General features: G+C 37.3%; 1 protein-coding gene across 1 annotated transcript in view; it reads right to left on the minus strand.

Annotated features, from left to right (window-relative positions):
• CDH13 (cadherin 13) overlaps window positions 1–22,771 on the minus strand; it is a gene marked incomplete at both ends in the record, with an annotated part of 413,730 nt that overhangs the window by 324,764 nt on the left and 66,195 nt on the right. Inside the window, one exon of the mRNA XM_079541296.1 lies at window positions 862–973. Within this exon, the coding sequence (XP_079397422.1) occupies window positions 862–973 (112 nt within the window). The remainder of the gene's footprint in view (window positions 1–861; window positions 974–22,771) is intronic.

Here is a 22,771-nt window from a genome sequence, read left to right on the forward strand (position 1 = left end):
ATGCTGCATATCTAGAAATATTCATGGTTTAACAGCAAGCAACCAAGCATAACTAAGAAAGTATTAGTAAAATATATCATGTGCTAACACCAACATGTTTGGAAGTTATGAAAATTGCATCATTTAATAGTTATTTTCTGTTAATTATTTTTCTAAAATGCTTTCAAGATCACTGACCACTGAATAAGGTACTAAGGACTTCGAGTTTGTATTCCTGAAGTCCCAAAGCCATAGAAATAAATGAACAAACTGTAACACTTGCTTATTAAAACATATGAATAAACTAACACCAGGACTGAAAGAGAATTAATTTTCCTTTAGTTAATACTCTGAGCATACAGCACGGATTTTATCAAGTCACACCCGGTCTTTGGAAATATTACTGAATTTCTATGTGTACAGTGCATGTTACAGTTTGCTGTCTCTGATGATCACAAGCTTGATTCAGTCTCCTCTAAACTTCTTGTAGAGACTTGGACTTACCCTAGCTTTGAATGAAGCTTCTAAACCTGATTTGTAGAGCTGAATGAACAGTGAAGTTTTCATAGGCAAGCCCAAGCAATTTCCAATATTATGGGAAATACTATAAATATTTCAGAGGAAATTTACTTTTTCAGAAGTGGATGATTTAGAGTTTTGACAATATACATATTGTTCTAAATACATGTATATATGGTATTTTGCCATCTCTAATACATGAAACGTCTAGAGACACAGCACTACTGCAGGGAACGCAGGCAGAATCGTGGCAATATTCAACTCCTATGTACAATAAAAAGCTTTCTGATAAATGGCAGGAGTGATACGAACATATAAGCGATTCTGATTTCTGCAGAAGACTAATATATGAAAATAACATACGGTTCAGAATTGGCTGGTCCTCTGTGAATTCAAATGGCTGTTCAATATAAAAAACCTTTTGCTGGAATCCAGGGGTGCATTCTAAATCTTCTGCACACGCAAGCAACAGAACCTGAGGAAACAAAGGAAATTGACTTTGAATATCCACTCACTCATTCATCACGTAAGCTTCTGGGAATGATACTGGATTTGGGCTCAGTGCTCATTAAACAAAACATCAAGCTTCATGTTCTTAAAAAAAAAATCTATCTCATCATAATTCGCTTTTCAAATCCCGCTGAACATATTTTAAGTTAAATTTTGCTTTTATGTATGTGTGGGTTGACATGGAGATCACAAAATATAGAAATAACTGTGAGGGCTAAGTTGTCGGTCCAGATGATGGATACAGGATATTATTGGTCTTTATGAAGTCATAGGATGCTTTTAGGTTGCTTCTACCAACAGTTGAATCCAATTCAGTTTAAATATATGATTAAGTTAAGGACTTTTAAGTTGATTGAAATAACTGATAATTAGGGTCCATAAACCTAGTTCTTTTTACAGAAGAATTATTTATTCAAGGGTGATATTTCACATCACAGAAATTTCCTTTAAAACAACGCCAGTAAAAGGAAAGAAAAGAAAAACCACCAACAACAAAACACCTTTTTTGCTACCAAATGCGAACTACTGATTTTTTCCTTTTTCACCTCTGAGCCACAGTTCAGTCATTTTCTCTGTAATCAAAAACTTATTTACACCGAGGGAAGACAAAATTAAATCATCATAGTGGAGGTAGATCTGAAGGTTAAAGGTAAATACACTTTGTATCATTGTTAGTGTGTGGTCAGAGTTCTTTGTCACCGCAGGAACACCTTCACAAAGGAGGGAGCTTAAAAGAAAAGTAAAATTTGTTGGAAATAGGTACAATGCCAGCTGCACTTGCTGAAGGTTTATGCTCTATCCCTGAGTACAGACAACAATCTGAAGCGCTATTTTTATTGGCAGCTTTTAAATAGAGCATGGAGGTAAGAATGTCTGAAGAAGAGGCGGCAGGAAAAAGCTGCTAAGTTAAGAGGTTAAAGAGAGAGGCAAAAGGAGGAAAGTTCAAGAGAGTGGGAAAACCCAAATCTTTATTTTCCAACTAACATAGCAGCATTTTCAAAAGTGCTTTCTGCTTCAGAATCTCCGAAGGCGGTTTTCAGAAAGGAGCATTAACCTGGTGATCACAGCACTCTGCTCTCATCAAAGGTGTTACGGTCAATCTGCTGCCTGCTGGACATTCAGACAGCACTCAGAGAAGAGGCACCCACACTAACCAAGGAGAAAACCATCAAGGCAAACGTGGTGGCCCTGGAAGATGCGAGTGTCAAACCCAAAGCGACCTTGCACAAATGGGTCTGTTAAGACATGCCAAGCACGACAGCGTAAAAGTTTGCTAATAAAGCTCTTCTGCTGTAAAATGAGGACAGCTTTTCCACCAGACCACAGAGGTGAGTGTTGGAGGTTTTCTCCTTAGCCAGCTCTTAGGTAGCAAACTGTACAGTCCATTATACCGACCCAACAGCAGCATCTCACACATTCCTCGATTCTCTCGCTACATTAACATTTGGTAAACTGTTCCTAATCCTAGAGAGATGTCCTGCTAAGCTTTAACATCTGTTTTCCACTTTCCACCACTTGTGATCTACTTGCTAAATCATAGCGATGCATTTGCTGCTGTCCCCATTCACACACCTGACACTCACAAAATTTCATGTCACCCCATTAATAAAAACCAGAGGCACCCAAAGGTACCCAACCTCGTCTGCGTTAGCTCTTACTGAATTCAGGTGCTGGATCATTTGTTTCACTTCACTGGCAGTTGCTGTAAAAGCTTGGCTATAAGTGCTGCAGACTAAGAAATGGTGACAATCAAACTGGCGGTTTTCAGAAGCAGTAGATGGACACCTTTCCCCTTCCTCACTGGCCTGAGCTACATTTATCCCTTCAAGGGATTAACAAAGAAAGACCTGCAGTAATACATGAAGAATGGTGCAATACACCTGACTATTATTCACTTCTGTATGTCCTTGTAACTGTTTCCATTCTTACAAAGGCCTAAAAAAGTACAGTGGCTAATCCCTCATTCAATTATTGAAGTGAGATACTGATTTCATTGGAGACTCTGCAGAGGTTGAGTGTTGGACAGTGTCCCCTTTGGTCCTCCAGTATAAAGCATCTGTTAAACATCAACAGACATATACTCAGAGCCTGCCGATAAAATCGTGCACAAAACCTGATTACTGACCATCAAAAATAGCCTGGTGTGCATTTCAGTGGTCACGTGCACAGAGCTGTGAAAGTCAGACTTGCATTTTCTGCACACATTTGCACAGCACAGAGGTGCGTTTTTAAAGTACCTGTCTTTCTGACTCATGGTATTACCGGATGAATATGCACAAAAATGCAATCACAGCAGAAGGAAAATTCTCCCGATCTCAAGATGCTAGCAATAATTCAAGCAAAATTATTTAACAAGTCCACGGCAGAAAAATAGCCCAAGCAGAATAGGCTGAAATTTAACTACAAACATAACTCTTCTCCTAAGGGACTAACACAGCAGGAAAGAGGCAAATTATGTTGCCATCTCCCAGTTTCTGACATCTCAAAGTTGAAAATCTTGTCTTACAGAGCTATAAATGTAAAAGGCTGCTTTGGACATCATCTGTGACAGCGCTCTTAGAGAGGGAATATGTCCATTTTATCTGATTTGTGACCAAATAAGTTGAAATCTGCTCAATCTAAATAGGTCATGAGTTAACTTCTATTAGCCTGGTACAGAAGCCTCACATAATACAGTCGTAGGAAATAGAAAATGACCTTTACTCCCTTTGAAATAATTACAAGACTGAGGCTTGGCCTTGCTGTGAGATGGAACATTTTATTCTACTTGTGCAACTCCAAGTACTTTCTACATCTCCACATGTCAGACAAGATTTGTCACCACACTGAGAGTTTTTAATTATCTTTTAGAAGCACAAGCATTTGTTTAATTTATTTTTCTCATGAAGAAATTCTCCCATTGACCTGAATGCCTATCACATTAAAATAATTTCTTTTGAGCTCCTTCACTTAAGGAGAAAAAGTCTTTAAAAATATCTTGGAAAAAAAACGAGATGAGAACAAATTTGTGTTGAAGACAAAGAAAATACTGTTCAAAACAGAGCACATTCTAAATTTATTGCCCCATAGATTTCATATATTTTGAATACAATAGCAGTGCTTATGGGCTGACAGCAATCTGAAGAAAGACCTCAACTAAACACACTGAAAATAATGTGCAAAGTGTCAAACACGTAGAATTCAGAGTACATAAACACTGATCACACATGTAGTTAAATATGAACTGGGCAATTAGTACAGGAAGATCTTTAACCCACTGCTAAGAAAAAAAAAATCATATTTGAAATTATATTACAGCTGAGTAGCAGACAATTCACACAGTAATATTGAGGGGTTAGAAGTCTGGGAAGCAAACCAAGCAGTTGTGATTCTCAGCCCTGACTCTCCCCTATTCAACAACAGGCAGAATCAAAGTTTTTCATAACCTAATGCTTTTCAGAAAAGCAGAGAGTGAAGACTCATTTTTAATATCCTGACAATTTGTCTTTCTGAATTTATTACCAGCCACTTTAAGGAAATGTCACTAGTTCAGATAACTCCTGCAAAAGCCACTGGTCTAGAACTGTGCATCTGATAAGATATTGAGCCTAAGAAACACCTTTTTTTGTTGTTAATAAAACAGCAGGCATATGCTGCTGACCTTACCCACCTCAACATTTGCTCTAAAGCTGCTCCCATAGAATATGGGTTGGAAAGCAGAAAAGCACTGCAGTTTTATACCACGCTACCATGGAAATGAATAAAGCCCTTGGTGTTAAAGTTGCAATGCTGCATCTGAAAACCAGGAGTTCCTTTACTTCCATAGTGACAGAATGTTGAACCCTACAGCGACCCTATGGAGAATTTCGAATTCTCTGTATACTTTATGACTTTCCTAGTTCCAATGTATGAAGGAACTCCATTCAGATTTGATCGGCCACATCCTCACTCTTGAAATGCATTTTCTCACATTCTACTTTAAACACTCAAAATGCCCTTAGTCCTACTCGTATGAGATCAAAACTCTCTATTACAAAAATGCAAGAACAAGCATACTAATTACATCTCACATATATTCTTATGGTGTTAAATTCATCCTTGTGTAAGGCTTTATTTAAATAGAGATTTGGCTGGTGTGGACACCTGTGAAAGCCATCTGCCCAGGCATGAGTTTTTGAAACAATGAATGCAAACAAGCCCCATTTCATAGTGCAGTGTTCTGTAAGATACATTCTACATTTCACTTCAGGAGAGTAAAGTTAAATGCAAAATAAATAAAAAACAAACACCATAAAAGAAGATTTAAAATAGAAATGACACCCAGTTTTAACAATACATGTAATCCAAAAGGTCAAAAATCATGACTCACTTCCTGAGAAACGAGAAATATTTATGGCTTTGGGAGGTGCTTATTTGGCAGAGGGCAGCATGGTGGAATTATTTTGACTCATTTACTCAATTGACTCAATTTTTGCTTCTGAGCTTTTCTTTGGAAGCACGAGAACTAGAAATTTGCTCTTTGCATATGAAAACCTGATATTTTCATAAAAAATACAGCCATCCTAAAGCCATGAAGCAAAAGGGAAAAGTAATCGGAATAATGAGAACCACCAACACTGAATTAAATTGCACATGACATAATATTTTTATCATGCAAATTGAGAATTCCGAATCTCAAAACCTTTCTATCTTCAGGTGCTGCTATACTAGACTCAAAAAGAAATAAATGATGAGGAAGCCATCAGAAAAGAAAATCAAGTAATGAAAGGCGCACGTAGTCACCATGATTTGCAGAGAGATGATGAAACCCCCCTTACTGAAGTCAGTAAGAGCTACTCATTGATTTCAGGATTTGACTCAAGATTTACATGAGGGAGCCATTTAAAGGAAATTAACAGAGGGAGACTTAAACAGAATAAAGAGAGCACTGCTTTAAGTAAGGTTCTCATTCCGCATTATGCAAACGCCAGTCAGCAGGTCCTGAGGCAATCGTTTCATCCAATCACATACAGACTGAACATGAAGTTCTGTTTGTCTTCTGTATACTTTTTAATTTCAATTAGCATAGAAAAAAAAACCAAAGTACTCAAAGCCTGAATAATTTATCCTCTTATCTGTATAATTATCAAAGGTGCTAAACATTTTATGAAGGTATGATTAACTTTTTATCTCCAAAAGTGACTAAGTAAAATACATTGCTTTTTGACAATAGTTTGATGTCTAGGGCACAATGGTTTGGTGATATTTTAATTCTTTTTTTTTTTTTTTCTTCCATTTTGGAGAGAAACTTTTCATTGTTTCAGGCTTTAACCTCTTCTTTTTAATCACTACAGGAGTTTAGAAAGAGTATTCCCAATCTCTACAGTTGTACCTCTCCATCTGATAGTGAATTCAAGTCATTTTTGTAAGAAATGCTATTAAGATTTGGCACTAAGATTCTTCAAGGATGATAAATATCTTTTTAAAGGGCCTACATATCCATTTAATGCATAGCTCTGTCCTAAAAATGAAAGTCACAGTCAAAGTACTGAAGGGTGGGCTATGAAAATGCAAATTAGAATGGCTTTATTGGCTGAAATGAATTCAGTTCTCCTGTCACTAAGCAGTGTGACTGTGGTAGGCGTCCATTAACTGGAAACAAAATATGACGAACTCTTTTGTGAGACTATCTAGAACAGGAACTTTCTTTTTATGAGCACTTTCTTTGTGAATATATGTTTATTACGAGCATTTTGTCACATATCCAATAAAAAGTGTGCATCTTCCATGACACTGGAAATCTTGTTAATTTAAGTTATTCAAGAAGTAATTTGCCAGCACTGTTGTCTGAACAGACAGATACTTTCCTTCCCAAGTTAAAGATCCCTGGAAGAGGAACTACTCAGTTTGCTGAGATGTAGCCTTAGCATCCATTTGTACAGAGCCCAAAGTACTCTGGAATCCATTCTGCTCAGGGCCAGGAAAGATATGACAAGTGTACTAGAAGGTATGAGAGCATTTCCATGTCACCCCCATTTGAAGTTTAGCTGTGCTGATTTCTCCCCAGTCTCTGACCTGCCTGGAAATCAATCATTTTTCTGCTTCCTTCCAGTCACATCTGCTCACTGAATCAAGACACTGGAGAGCTGTGAGAAAGCAGGAAAGCTCAGCTGGAGAAAGGAAGCTGGGTGCAAAATCATCACAGCCTACACTTCATCTGGTCAGGTTGCCAAGACACTGCAGTACTATAAACAGCTGGGATCACGTTCCATAGTACGGGGCATCAAACAGCTTCCACAGCCATCAACATGACTTAAGCCAATGTGAAACAAAGCATTCATGAGATAACGAGGCATAATGAAGAAGCTCTTCCCTGTTACTGGGGCCTGAGGTTATGCCATAATGTAATCAAAGGTTATGTCTGCTCTGATTTACCTGAGTTAGCCTTGCCATTTGAACAATGCAATCAAGATGCATCACCTACACTGCAAAACGCAACATTGCTGAGGTAGAACCAGAATGAGGAGAAAAATGGTATACCACCACAGTGTGGTGCTGGGGTGAATGAATTAACGTAGAAGTGCCTAGCACTCAAACATGCATCACCTAGTAATCTTGTCTTGTTGATCTAAGGAGCAGAAAATTATTTTATTAAACTGCTTCTGAGATTCAAGCTGCTGGACTGGAGCATACCTCCTCCATGCTGTGGATGCAGCCAATGGGCTCAGATATCAGAAATCATTATAGGGCTCTGGATAGTCTCTTACACCAAAATCCTTCCTACCACATCTTCCATGCATCAGAATTTCTAGCTTAGCTAAAGCAAGCTTTGACTTGGGAATCCCACATAAAACATTATTTAGGCCTGGATAGAACCATCTCTAAGCTCCAGCAGACTAACACACACGTCACAGGCAGGCAATCTCTTGGCCATATCACTGAATTCTGAGCACTACATTCTTCTTGTGCTCCGCAGCTCTAGACTCTCATTCTGATGATATTCCTTGGTTTCCAGATTCCAGAATAGAATTGTTCATATTCTTGTACCAGTCCTGACTCATAACTTAATTAACTTTTTTTCTCTCTAAGTCTTCAATTTGTTAAATTAAACAAATCAAATTCTTCAAATCTTCTCCTATAGTATCCAGTCCTTTTATCATATTGGTAACTTTCCACCGTGGCTGCTAAAGTTTGCATGTGTGCAAAGTACACAAAGAATTCTAGACGAGGACTCTTCATGGCCTGGTAAATGATATTCATATTTCCTTAGGCCTGAAGTAAGTTGCCTAATGCTTCCTAACATTCCTTTTCCTTTTAAAAGTCTTGTCATATTGATGGATCACAATCATTTTAAAATTAACTAACACTTAAAAGAACTGAAAAAATTGACATCAGGGGAGATACTGCTTCCATTTAGCTCCAACAATGTTAAGCAGCCTTTGCAAACAGTCAGGATTAATCTGTATGAAATACAAATACAGGTGCAAACTCTCATGCATTGCTAAACCTGTGCCCTTTCTGCTGGGAAGCAGCTCTGCTTGCAAATGGCAGGCACTGCACAGCACAGAGCTTTACTTTCTGTCTCAGTAGAGCTTACTAGCTCAGACTCAAAATTTGCTGATAGACTTCCAAGTCAAGAAGGGCAGTACCTGCATGGCTCAGAGCCTCCTCTTTCATCTGCGAGACGCATCTGAACATTGTTTGGATTGTTCTAAGCCAGGCAACAACTATCATCCTAGTTCATTAAATATTTTAATGATTAATAACTGAGACCACAATGTGTTACTTGTGCTCAAAGGGAGTAACATGTTAAATTACTCAATTATTTACCAAGTAAATACCTACCCATCGTGATTAATGACCCCATTTAATAAATTGGACTCCTCAAGCAAAAGGATGAGTTGGGCCCCAAGGTTATTTTTTTGTTTATTTCTAAGCGTTATGAAAACTGTAATCACATTTTGCTGAAACCCATACAGCACTGGAATGAGATTACAACTGGTTAGCCTATTTAGAGAAGCCGCATAATAAATTCATTTTACAGGGCACAGAATAATGCAAATTAGCCATTCAGTAGCACTTCTGTACCAGTGAAAGAGGCATAAAGAAGAAACATTGAAAGTCGGAGTTCTGTTCTGGTTATATGGCAAGATATGGAATTACTGAAACCTAAACTGCACTACCACAATAACCTGTTCACAGATTTGTTTATGCTGACTATTTTAGTTATTTATCACCTAATGAACTAAACACGTTGATCCTATTTTCCAACAATAATGACTTCACGAAACACTTAGATGAATGAAAACATGAATCTCTGTCTTATAAAAGGAAATAAATTAAGGATTTTTTAAACATGTTTATGACCCTTCACAAGAAGTTGCATGGAGCAAAGTTGTTATTCCACACTGGAGAATGCTGACGTGGCAAAAGCCATTAGAGAAAAAATTGAAACAATACATTTCTCAGAGCAGATAGTGTTTTTTCAGCCTTGATGTCTAGAACCTTTAAGCAACATGATTTATGTTTAATTTCCCAACAGTTTGATCATTATCAAAAAAGGTCCAATCTCCCGCCCATCGTTTTCTTTATATTCCGCAAAGTTATAAAATAAAGCAAATATTACTGCACCACAAAACTGAATTTTGTGTAACACTGAATATCTGTCTTCTGCACTGGTAAGCTAAAATTGAGATTGTACTTGGATGAAAACTATCTTTCAAAGAGTAGCATGGTTTCGTGCATTAAGCACATGCACATTGCAACCACCTTGATATCAAAAGCAGGATCCAAACCTCAGAACTCCTATCTTTAAAAAAAGTATGAGGAAAAAGTGAAAATGTCCGTTTTTCAGTTTCAAGAAAACATTTGCTGAACGTTTTCTGATGTTTTCCCACACAGTCACAAACATAAGATTATTATTATTATTATTATTATTATCATTTTTTTGATGAAAACTTTCAGGTAAATCTCTTGATTCCAGCAAGGGTATTGGAGAGCAGCAAAAAAAGAGTCCAAAATCTAGACACTCCTGATGAAAATTGAAAAATGACTGCAGTGCAAGAGTCCTAGTGCAAATCTGTGTGCTGACTTAGAGTTAAAGAGGAGTTGAACTTGATGATCTCTGTAGTCCCTTCCAATTCTAGGTATTCTATGATTCTAGGAAGAGAAAATTCTGTAGAACAACAAGCTATAGACAATCAGCATCATATTCCCTGCATATCACATGCTTGTTGTTTTCTTTACCACCTAAAATCTAGCAGTATTACCCTTATGGGAGTAAAACAGATAGTTCTAAACTAGCTTCATATTTGTGTTACAAAACCAAGCTGTTAGGTGGATTCTCTTTTTGTAAGAACAGGACGTGTTAACCATGTCAATCTTTCTGTCAGATGTCAATACGACCTCTATGTTCTCACTTATCTCCATTTAACAAAACTAGTATAAAACTCATGCCTACTAAATATGATTGAAACTGCCCAGTGGTTTGAAGTGCTATGAGATGAAGATCACCACAAATATGATCAAGAAATAAGAGAATAAGGCTTATTCAACGCTGGGCAACCAGACTAGAAATCTTGCAAGTGATACATGCTTCTATTTGTCCAGTCAAGGAAAAAAAACCCAAAAACTTGCTGTATATGTCAATTCCAGTTGGTAAAGCTTAGGTACATAAATCATTTCAGGATGCAATATTTAGCAAATATTGTTACATATACCTTTAGGAGAGGAAATTGAGATTCAATGAACTATGACAAAACAGAAACCAGAGACTGCTCACCTGCACAATATCTTTTGTACACTGGATAGGTATTCTGAACAAACTCAAAGGAATATATACAATTTAAACCTTTATCGGATGTACTTACTGAAATCATTGGAATTGTAATCAGTTACTGCACACAGGACACAACACTTAGGTACACCATCTATTTTATCGTCATCTTACAACCTAGAGAGCAGAAAATCTAGAAAGGAAAACTGAAGATTAGCTGTTACCTGCCGAGTCAAGCTTCTGAAGGAACACGCTGCTATGTGTTACAGAAGATCAGCCTATTGATCTGAGTTATGTCATTATGCTGCAGTGAAGCCATTGCTGTCCTCTTGTGCTCCTGCCCCCCCACATGATGTACGCTTGTCAAAATCAAACACCACTGTCCCCAGATAACCCCGATGGCTGATGTAGAACTACAAGGAGTTATCAGGTTTAGGACAAAGAAAATACCAGACCAGCTTTAAAACAATTGCCACGGCAGAAGGAAAGCACTTGAAGTGAATAAATGAAATCTATATATGATATGTGTACACATATAATGCACTGAGCTTTTATATAGATTTTAAACTGTTTCAGCAGAAGCAGAATAGCGATCATATAATTTCACATTACTTCAACCTAGAATTCATTCCCTAAACTGATTACTAAAATTACTTACACTCTTCTGAACTTTTTTGTGCAACACTTTGTTTTTCAAGTTGTTTTATTTAGTTTGTAAAAGGCATTACCTCTGCCTTATTATAGGTAGGCTAGCTACCATGCAAATTTTTAATTTGTTTCACTTGTATGGTCCAATTTGTTGCATCACTCTTCATTTGATTAATCAAGGGCTCGTGCGTTTAGTTAAAACAGGCATTAATTTTCAAGCCACTTGTCATCCAGAAATTAAAAAAAAAAAAATCCAGGTCTTTTTGCAAGCATCAGCTGCTACTTGAAGAGTGTTTTTAATGAAACACAAAATACAGCCAAAGAACTTAAAAGAATTTGTAGCAACTCTTCTGACTCTAGAGAAAGGATGCCTCGGGGGAAAGACAGCAAATAGTTGAACATTTCTGAGCACATCACAATAAAGCAAAGTCTCCAAAGCTTACAGTCTCCCTTGTGTTACCAGTGACATTACATTGAGAATGACCTTTCCAAAGAAATAAAACCCATTAGTGCTAGGAACATGACAACTCTTAAAGATCAACACTTAGTAGTCAAAGGGAAAAAAATAAAAGAATTTTACAATCTGGTAAATTAATTAGAACATAAATAATATGAAACCAAGACCTTGTTCTATAACCCTCTCTCCTATAATTGCTTGCCATTTAAAAGCAGAATGAAATCTTTTATGCAAATGATACAGCTATTGACCCTCCCCTCCATGTATTCAAAAGTCAAAGGAAATCCTATGAGAATGAAATCTGGTGTGTCCTGGAGAATGTTTTAGTAACACCCTACTGAATTCTAATTTACTTTTAGTTCTTCATTGGAAAACTTAATCTCAATTTTCAAGAGAGAATGATACTGGAAAATATTGCAAGTTAACTTATAAATCTCATGGATGTATTTGGTCATTTTGTAAAACCAATTGCCACCAAAAATATTGGACAAATGATGTGTAATCAGGTGAACATGATTTTCTCATACAAAGTGATGCCCTAGGCATTAGGACACAGTTGGGGTTGTATCCCACAAATTCCATGACAAAATCTCTATAACAGGCAACTACTTGCTTTTGAAAGCAATTATTTAGGCTTTTGCTATGGATGGAAACTAGGTATGTTAGTGTGACCCATCTACTTAATGCTGTAGACAGCGTTTTTAGTATTCATTGGTTCTGTGTTATCTGTATTTACCAAGTCTAACATCTGTTCTACAGGAGATTCAACAAGCGAAAAAGAAAAGCAACAAACACAAAACGTGAAAGTTTGTGGAAAAATGTGAATCTCTGCCTTAAGCTGCAAGAGCCATGTCCATACTGATATGAATATAATCACTAAAAATGTTGAGAGGTCAGATTCACATCTTTGTTTAACAAATTTCTGGATGGAAAGCACACAAAGGTATGCTTTAGCATCCACCTACATTGAACAGGTAAAGCAATCTAATAGTTCCTATTTGAAGGGATCTGAAAGTGGCCTATTTTTCATTCTTAGATACAGACTAAAGACTTTTTCATTAATTTGAGCTATGCATAATAACAAAAGTACTGAGAATTCCGACAGCATCATACATGCGGTTGATAATTGAATGTCCTACCATTACTATTTGCAACAGCAAGTAATTTAATTTGTTTACTCATATATACAGTCAGATTTTTTGGTCCATTTTGACAAAGTAAAGCTGTTCAGGTTGTGCATAAAAATAAGTAATCTTAAAGAACAAATTTAAGTATCCAATAATTTAAAGGCATTTTTTCTTGTACATAGCAATTTAAAATTACTGGAGCACTTCAATTTTTATTTTTTTTTTCATAAGTGCTTCAGCCTGGAAGTGACTGGGGTTCTGTGCTTGCACAGTATAAAGCAATTTAGAATTATTCAACTGCTTCACTTTTTATAGGAACTTCTATTTGAAAATGATTGGGGTTCTGATCATGTTCAGTATTGAACAATTTTAAATTATTTAAATGTGATTTTTTTTTAAATCAGTGCTTTATGTTTGCGACTGAATTCTGGGAGACTATAATGGAGCATAAGGAAAGTTAAATTACAGGAGCATTTTAGCATTTTTTCATCTCCTCAATGCAAATTTCAGTTTGCAAGACTAAAACCATGAAACAGTACATTTCAAAATAAATCAACATTATATAAAATATTAATCATTTCTTTTTAAAATAGTTAGAGACTTTCATAATCAAATTCCCATGCCTTACAACATAACTGTGAAATACAAGCATGTCAGAAACTACAGACATATTTCAGTAAATAAAAAGAGTTTCCAAGGATGAGAACAGTTTCTTAAATGTTTTGAGTTCTACAAAGCTGAGGAAGATGTATTCCCATAGAATTTCACTAATCCAACCTCAGGTCAAGCATTCAAGTCCTTTGTGCTACAGATACAGTGTGCTCAACAGGTTCTAGTTCAGTCTGCAACGTTAAGAACATTATTCTTCCTTTTGCAGGATTGGTACATAGAAGCCTGTTTAGATGTTTTCCCCATTTGTCTGGCCAATGGAGTTACCTTTTTCAATAGTCAAAAACACACTGTGCTCTTAAGCTTTGCCCTTTGAGAGATGAAATTAAGCTGTGATGTTTGAAAATAGCACTGGGGATGTACAAATGGAGCACTGAATTATACAGCTGATAGACATCACGCTATTAGTGAATCCTGCATTTTATTATGACTTTGAGTCCTTCTCTAATATTGTACATTTAATATGATTACATCTACTACTAAACACATAGCAAAAGTCCAACGCGAGTATTTTTTACTTTCCACAGAAGTATTCAGTTAATATGAATGTGATTTAACGTCCATTTTAAAACGTGGCATTCTGGAAGGAAAAATGAGCTACTCGTTTCTTCAAAAGGCTTGTCTTCATATTTCACCTTTTGCTTTTCAGCGTAAATGATGAAGAAGAAATAGGGTAATTTCTGACCAAGAAAAATAACTTGGTATTCCTCTGCACATTCATTTGAAAGGATAGCGGCTAGTCCTTGAAGATATTTCATTGGCATGCCTTACTAATCATGGACATTCAATTTTGTCTCTCCAGTTTCAATTATAAGTAAACACAGACATCCTCAATTGCGCTACACAGAGCTCCCCTTTATCCAGAGCTAATCACGTTCACTACAGCTATTCCCTAAGCTGAAGTTCCAGAGTTCCTCGCTTCTGTAAATCCTCAGCATTACGTCTTCTGATTCAGGAACAAAAGCAGCAGCGTATCTTATCGTTCACAAACACGTGCCCTGGGTTCAAGGGCTGTTTTCCTCTCTCCCACTAGTGAGCTGCTGTGCTCCACATACGGAATTAAGTTGTAAAGCGTTGCTAAACTCATTTGAAATCTTTTGCTTAGGTAAAACCTCACATTACTGTAATTAAAGAAGCTGTGAGAAACAGTAATTAGACTGAGTGTCCCACAAATATTAATCAGTAAAGTAATATTCTATTATTAAGAAGCAGCTATTCACAGTAGGAGCTTCTCTTGCGAGAAACAGGATTAGGAACGAAGCCAAAAGCAAGGCAGAAGGCATATCAAATCAGCTTATTTGGTGCCTTGTTTTAGCATGAATGTTTTCACCTGTAGTTCACTTATTTGTGTACTGCATTTTAATGGAGAATGTGTGGGAAGGCTTTGGGCTCAGGTCCTAGACCTGCCTGTTAGTGCCAGTGCTCCTGGAAGTTCAGTAAGAATGTCCATTGTCTTTGGCTTGAAATGCAGTGGAGGAACTGAAGCACACTGTGGATAAACCTACTCAGCCTCCCTAAGTTTTCCTATCCGCAAATGAAAACAACCTACATAGCAGGGAACCTCTGCAATTTGCTGAAGTAAGAAAAGTAATACTTGAGATAGGTGAGTAAGAAGTACTACATAAATACCTACATATATTGCTGCTTGAGGCACCATCAGTAACAATTTTGAGCAAGCAAGAGATAAAGGATAACGTCAAAAGCCTCAAAGTCTCTAAAACCTTAGGCCAGATTAGCTTTCTGCGTTACCCCATCTCTCTGCCCATTGGTAGGAAAAAAAACAGTAGCCAAGACCAATTATAGAGCTATTTCTTTTAAGTACATTTCTCTCTGCAGTGTGAAAATACCATGAGATTCAGACTAGAATCCAAAAGGAAAGTATCAGGCATTTAATGTCAGATATGGCTATTTTTATGCGGAAATTATTTCCAAGTTACCCTATTAAATATAGGTGTAAAGCAATATAGTGCAAGACTACAGATTTATTTTGGGGAGAATCTGTAATACAGTGGTTTATAAGCAGCAAAGTATATGGATCAGTTAATCAAATATCTGTCCTTTCCACTTCTGAGTTACTCTACGTAGATCAAGCAGCAGCAATAAACTGTGCTGGTCGACTTTTCCACTGCTGTCCAGAAGAATTATCTTTTTAACAGCATTTTAAATCACAGATTGTTATCTGAGCTGTTAAAAATAGATTTAAAATTGAGAATTTATTTAAGCTATATCTATTTACTATATCTAGAATACAACCATTAACTTCCTTATATATTGCTCCTGCATGTATTCACTACCACTAGGAGAGAGGTTTTCTTCAGAAGAGAGGAGGAAGATGAGCTCTATAAAGCCCAAGACTTAAAAATTTGGAAGTCAGATTTTTTTTATTATTTTTTCAACAGGTAAATTTATATGTAGATATACAAGTCAAGCATCAGCTATTATGATATTTTCAGCACTGTTAAAATTATAATCAAGACCAACATCAGTTCTTCAAACACCCCAGCACTCATAGATGTTCTTTGTTTGCTACTGAGGAAACAAAAAGCCAGCTAAAGGCAACATCCACAGCCTCCATAATGAAGTGCAACTCAATTAGAAGAGTCATTTCAGTAGTTTATGGATACAGTAGTGCCACTTCTCTCTTTTTGCTCTTGTTTCCACCTTGACAAGTGCTTCGTTAATAACTTGCTTAAATTCAATATTAATATGCAAAATTGAAAAGTAAAACTCCTGCAGGAAGTTTGTGCTCAATGTGATCCTAAGTGACAAAGAACATCTAAACATTTAAACAAAGGAGTGATCTACTCTGTAGAAGACAACAGAAAATTTGAAAAACAAAGCCATAATGCAAATGAGACAGTTTGTTTCTGCCAAAAATAAAACTACAAATCCCTTGCATCTATTGGCCACAGAAATAAAAGCAAAGTAGTAGCAGGAACAAACATTGTACAGAACAGATGGAGAATGAGAAAGTGTTTGGTCACATGTCAGGGAAACCACTCATTCTATTACTTTCTTTCAGCAGTAACCAAAATCCATATAGGTAGGCCCAGTAGATTTGGCAGAAGTAGAAACATTCCTGAAGAGCAAGAGGTTGCTACAATATGTTATTCTCATGTAGTGAGATTTTATTTTTTCCAAACCAAATGATTAAGGACCTAGACTCATTAGTGAAAGCCAATTAGCACCAAGGGGGAAGCATGCAACTATGGAGATGACTTGAAGCAGAAAAGGAGAGGGGACAAAAATGCTTGGTTAGAAAATTCCCAGGGGATGCTACACAACAGTGTTGTATGCATGATGGACCTACATTGAGCACCACCAAATAGCACCATCCAAATCACAGGCTGCATACTTCTTTATCCAATATAAACACATCAGTGTTTCTTGGCACGTAGTATGTTTGACTAACGCTAGTAAATTTTGTTTCCATGCTCACCAGAAATTGTTAAAAGAGGATAGCAAAGAAGGAAAAATTATTCTTTTTTTAAAAAATAGGTTGCTCTAGCCAGCTTCGGGGATGGAGAATTCTCCTGCCAAACTGCAAGGGCAAAATCCTAACCCTCGTGCACATCTCATCTGCCAGAATTCCATCCCACTTATTTTTATTTCAACTCTGCGCCTTTTCAGTTGGCAATTTACCACTTGTCATTAGCTGCCTTTCATGGCCTAGATTTGGTTTCCCTCTTTTGGCTTTCATTTCTGCTCCCTATCCCATATCCCAGAGGCTGCCAGTATTATTGGACAGTTCAAAGGGCCACATGTGCACGAATTCCCTTCACAGCCATGACAAAGACAAGAGCATCTATTTTGCACTAAGTAGCGCTCAGTTGCCAGCTATGAAAATGCAGGTGGCCTGTGTGCTTTTAGGAAAGAGTTTTAGAGAGGAATTCATACAAACACATATATACAACTGCATGTGCAAGACAAGTTTCCACTGGAAACTACGATTGACAGACTACAACAAGACTAACATACGTCATAATCCTTACCTCCACAAAATTTTAACTCATTTTGTAACACATTAAGAGCTGAAAAGCTAGAAATTATTATCTGGTAGCAGATGTGCATCGCTAATTAAGTAGAAGTATAAATGTCTGTTGTAAGGTTTCTCTCCAGTTAAATCAAGGGAATTTTAGGTAGAAAATTTCTACTGAATAATAGATATACATCTTTCTGCTGGTGAAAAGCCTTGGGAAAAAACAACGAAGTCAGTATCTTCAGGGTAGGTCAATATTAAAGAACTGTGATAGGAAAGCAGAAAACCATCTGAGACTAGCGAAGATTAAATTAGGACTAGAAATGAAGATGTATAAGACTTCAAAAAACAGAAATAAAACTATCTAATTCAGTTAATATTAATGGCATTTGTTGTGATCTGTTATGCATGCTTAGATAAAATATTCCATAAGAATAATTCAAGTGTGATCTTCCCTCCCTTGGGCAATATTGCTGTTCTAATGGGGGTATGCTGGTAAAAACCAACAAAATAGTTTTGTAGTTTAAAAGTGCATAGGAAAAAAAAAAATCAACAACAAATGATCTTGAAATGCTGGATCATTTTGTGACCATTTTTGAACAAAATGAGAAGTTAAAAGACTCCCAAATCAGAGTGCTTCATTGTTTCATTCACGTTAGTTTGTTATGCATCTTCACTGATGCTGTATGGCCTAAAAGCCAGTAGTAATTCTGCCCCTTCTGAATGCTTCTGCCATTCAGGCTTGCAGGACAAGGCAACTGAGCTGCAGCTTAGGAGGCTTTGCAGCTTTGAAACTGGAGGTGACACAAGCTAAATTAAAGAAATTTCATTGCTGATTTTCAAATGGAAGAGGAAAGAAAGGTGAAATTACTTAGAAAATACCAGGAAGAATTTTCGGGCAGAACATCTTGAACCACTTGTATGGCTGGACTTCTCTGGCTTGCTGAACCACCAGCTCTCCCTTACTTTGAGAACTGTTTGAAGTGATTTCATTATGCCATTATAGTGATATTTAACACCTTTATTGCCAGCATAATGTTCTATAGGCATACCAAGATGGCAGAACCAACAGTATAAGGCATTAGAAAGGCATCCCAACACAGACTGACACAGCTTTAGCCCAGAAGGGTACGCACAGCAATGCAACTGAAGTGTTTTGAGAGACCAGCTGACACCTCTCAGAGTAACACAAAGTCAAGCTCTGCCTAGCTGGAGACACTCTTTAATGCCCCAGCTGAGGTTATAGTAAAAGAAAAAGTCAATAATGAAGTTGTAGGGTTAAGCACTGAAGAGTGATGTTCCCAAAATAAGAACTACTTTCCAAAGTAGTTCAGATTTCAACCAGCTTACCTACATAGAAGTTACAAAGAAATAAGAAACCAGACTTGTCATCTCTGCATGTTTTCTGTGTACTGAATCACATGAGTTTTGGTACTAAAGGAACCACTATTAATGAAAACTACCCTTTAAAATGTATTTGAATTTCAGATCTATAGATAAGATTCATGAAGCTACAATAGCAACTCCAGTTCACCTGACCTAGTTTCTGTGATATTGTAAGCTATGCTGTCATTATGTTTAAGCAAATGCCCACCAAAGCAGATTCTGGCAGGCAGGAATAAGGCATAACTCCAAAGGCAGTGCAAGATGCCTTCCTTCTATTATCCTCTTTTGTTTGTATTCCCCATTGTATTTAGGGTTCCCCATTGTGCCATAAAGAGCGGTGAATCTACCTTGAGCATAAATTAATGTGAAGCCACTGCATAAGTTTCTTTCTTCCCTCATAAATTCTCTCTACAACACACCTGGCTTAGGCATGCAGTAATTATTTTGCTGTTACCTGCCAGTTTAAAAAAAAAAAAAAAAAAAGGAAGCTTGAAAGTGATGAATTCAACTTGCCCTTTGTCCTCTTTCATTGTATCTACCTACAGCAGACAGCACCAAAATGCAACTCAATTAAACACAACCCTCTTGTCATAATGTACACAGAAGCTCTCCTCACAGCGGAGGCAGGAAAGATTTGCCATGACACTCCTTGTTGCATTTGACGAGTTTATTCAAAAACAAATATGTCAGTGGGGAGGTCTGTCATTCTAATCCTGTTCTTTATGTGAGAGCAGCTAATGCAATTTCAGCTACCTGAATAGAAGGGCTCTTGCTTCCAGATGTTCCATTGTGCCTTGCAGACAAGCACTATAGGACTGACACCAAAAGAGACGAGCATTTTTCCCCCATCCATTGCTTCCTCTTAGCACAGGATTTACAGCTGCCCTGTTGATTCCTGTAATTTTGATAGGTATAGTATATTCCAAACCAGGATAATGCTATCCCTCTATAGGTCTGTTGTACAATAGCAACTGAAAGAGAACAACTGTACTGAACAAGGTAGCAAACTTTAGATACACTAAACTATTCTAACTATTGGAAGACTGCTTAACAGATGAAAGAAAAACAAAGATTGATTCTATTAATCAAGACCTGGAGAAAATTACAGACTATTTGTACTTCTGGACGCAAACCACAAATTGCAGCATCATAGATTAGCCATTCTCATACTGATTGGAGATGCAGCAAACCTGCAGGAAAACCTCTGCAGAGGACATCAGGGTACTGAGAAAGATAAGGAGCTGGAGTGGCCAAGCTGGTGTGAGTGGTACAGCCAGCTGAGAAGAGTTGGGAGGAGGCTCAAATAAGCTCTGGCAGCAGCCTAAGGTATACACACATCTCTGATGCCCGCTGGTTTGCAGTAAAGCTAAGAACTGATGGAAAATAAACAAGAAAAAACCCTAATAACAAAGCAGGCATTAACTTTTCCTGTCACATTTGTTAACATTGGCTAGCAAATAAGCTGGATTTATTTCATTAATAATGTATTGCTCTTTTCTAATCAGCATAGCCTGCTTTTTTTTATTCCGTGCAGCCTCTGCAAATATTAAAGAAATAAGCCTTGTTATTAAACTTTTGGAGCTATATATTTTTTTATGTTAATGTAATTTGAAAATAGCAGAAGTAAATAAAGCTGTGCAAAAGAAAGAAGAGTAAAAGAAGAACACAAGAGTTTAAGTTTTCATACAGATACACTTTTAACAAATTGAGACCTATGTTTGGCCTTGCTTCTAAATACCAATTTAAACTTTTTTTTTCATATATTGTTTATTGCCCAATAGCAACATGCTTTCTTCCCACTACCTATCATTTGTGATGTATACGTGGTATTTATCTAGACATTATGTGTTTTTGTTTTGCTGCTTTTCTGTTGTTGATTGTTTGTTTTAAACTAGGAGCTTCTGGAAGGAAATAAAGAGCTTTCCTTCAAACGTGTAGCGCAGCTATTAAGCCGCTCCACAGGACTGCAGAGTGTTTGCAAATCTGTCTACAGTCACAGAGGCTGGAGGTGCCCAGTAATTTTCCATGGCTAAGAGATTCCTGTGTTCACACATGAGAGAACTGGACCTGAACAAGTCTACCACCTGTGCCAAGCACAATGGGCTTTGCCCAGAACAACTGTAAGGGGATGTATAGTTGCAGTAGTAGTGCGGTTACAGGGTAGTGCAGTTACTGAGCATGGCAGTCCAGAGTTTCACTCTACACACAATTACTTAGGCATATGAGCAAACACTACGCAGCAGCATCTACTATATGTTTTCTAGTTGCTAAAGCCCTAGGGAAAATAATCTGCTCTTCTCATCTTCTCCTTTACAAAGTTAAGGATGCTTTATAAAGATCAAGACCCACATCTGATTTAAGTACAAGAGGAGTCATTGGTATTTAAGAAGTGGCATCATTGCTGCTTATCCAATTCAACTGCAGAAATCTATTTCCTAAGAGCAGAGATGCAGTCATATTCCACGAAGGGCTCACACTCAGCAAGATGGGAAGAAATGGCAGTGTGTCAGCTTATGCAGAGAAAGATTCTTTTTCTTTAGGCCATTGGAAAAATTGTCTTATTTTAAAGTACTGTAAGTGATCCTCTCTTTTTTGAAAGAAAAAATTGCTTCTGATTTGCTTGTTCTCAAAGTATGATGATGCATCCTTTTACTCTAAAAATTCATGTAGCTGAGGTAGATAGACACTGAGATATGCTGTTTCTCATCCATATTCTATTTTCCTTACCTAGTGTTTTGGAGAAAGAAAGTCTATTGCACAAAAGTAAAGTGAGCAAAAATGCAAACCTGTGCACTGAGCAGCAATAGAGATGTTCTTTCAGAGACTTGACTGCAAACTGCACCTCCCTTGTTACACATGATAACTAATGTGAGTAAATTAACCACCTGGTCTACATTCAAATTCCTTTTCAAACATCAGTTCTCTTGCAATTCCTTCCTGTGCTGAAATAGAAGAAAATCTGCACAGCCTTAGAACATAATCATTATCAGGTGGTAATCTGGGTCTTTATCTATATGAAGTACATTGTTTTCCTACCTACAAAAGGATAGAAGAATTAGCTTATGATTAAGGCATTGCTCTGAGAAAATGGGTCAAATCTCCAGCTGACTCCTTTGTGCTATCAAATGTTTTTCGGACGGGATAGCAGACTTGTGACTGATGTCTGTGGGGTTTGGCTCATGTCCTTCACAACCTCAAGGAAATGTGGACAGCAGCTGCCTCCTCTGCCTGCCCGATCCCCTTCCTCCTTGCTTGCCAGGTAATTTGGGGGGACAGATTATGAGAGTGATGGCTCTTGGCAGTATATAACCTCATGTTTCCCAAATCTCAGTCAAGTGAGAAGAGAATTCCTTGAGGCCATGTCTAGATTTTCTCCCCTTTTCTACATCACAGAGCACACTGCTCCTCTTGTAATAAATCATTCTCTGAAATGGTAACTGACAGAGTAAAAACACTTTGAATAGTAGCATATTTACACCAGATGTGAACATAGGTCACCAGAAAGATGTTCAAATTAAAACAGATGGAGAATCAATGAGGCGGGGAGCTATAGGAAAGTGCTTCTGCATGGCAGGAGTAGCAAAGGCAGCTGTGCCTTGACTCCAGAAAAGGAGACAAACTGAGAGAATACAAGGGAAAAAAAAGCCACCAAGGTCCTCACAATTTTCCTCCCTCTACATCAACATAAGCTGCTTTTGTAGTGAAAACCTCACAAGAACTTTTCAAAATCTTATGAAAATCAATGGGAATACATCCAGAAACAG

Source organism: Tetrao urogallus, assembly GCF_951394365.1.
Source record: "Tetrao urogallus genome assembly, chromosome: 12".
Classification (NCBI taxonomy): domain Eukaryota; kingdom Metazoa; phylum Chordata; class Aves; order Galliformes; family Phasianidae; genus Tetrao; species Tetrao urogallus.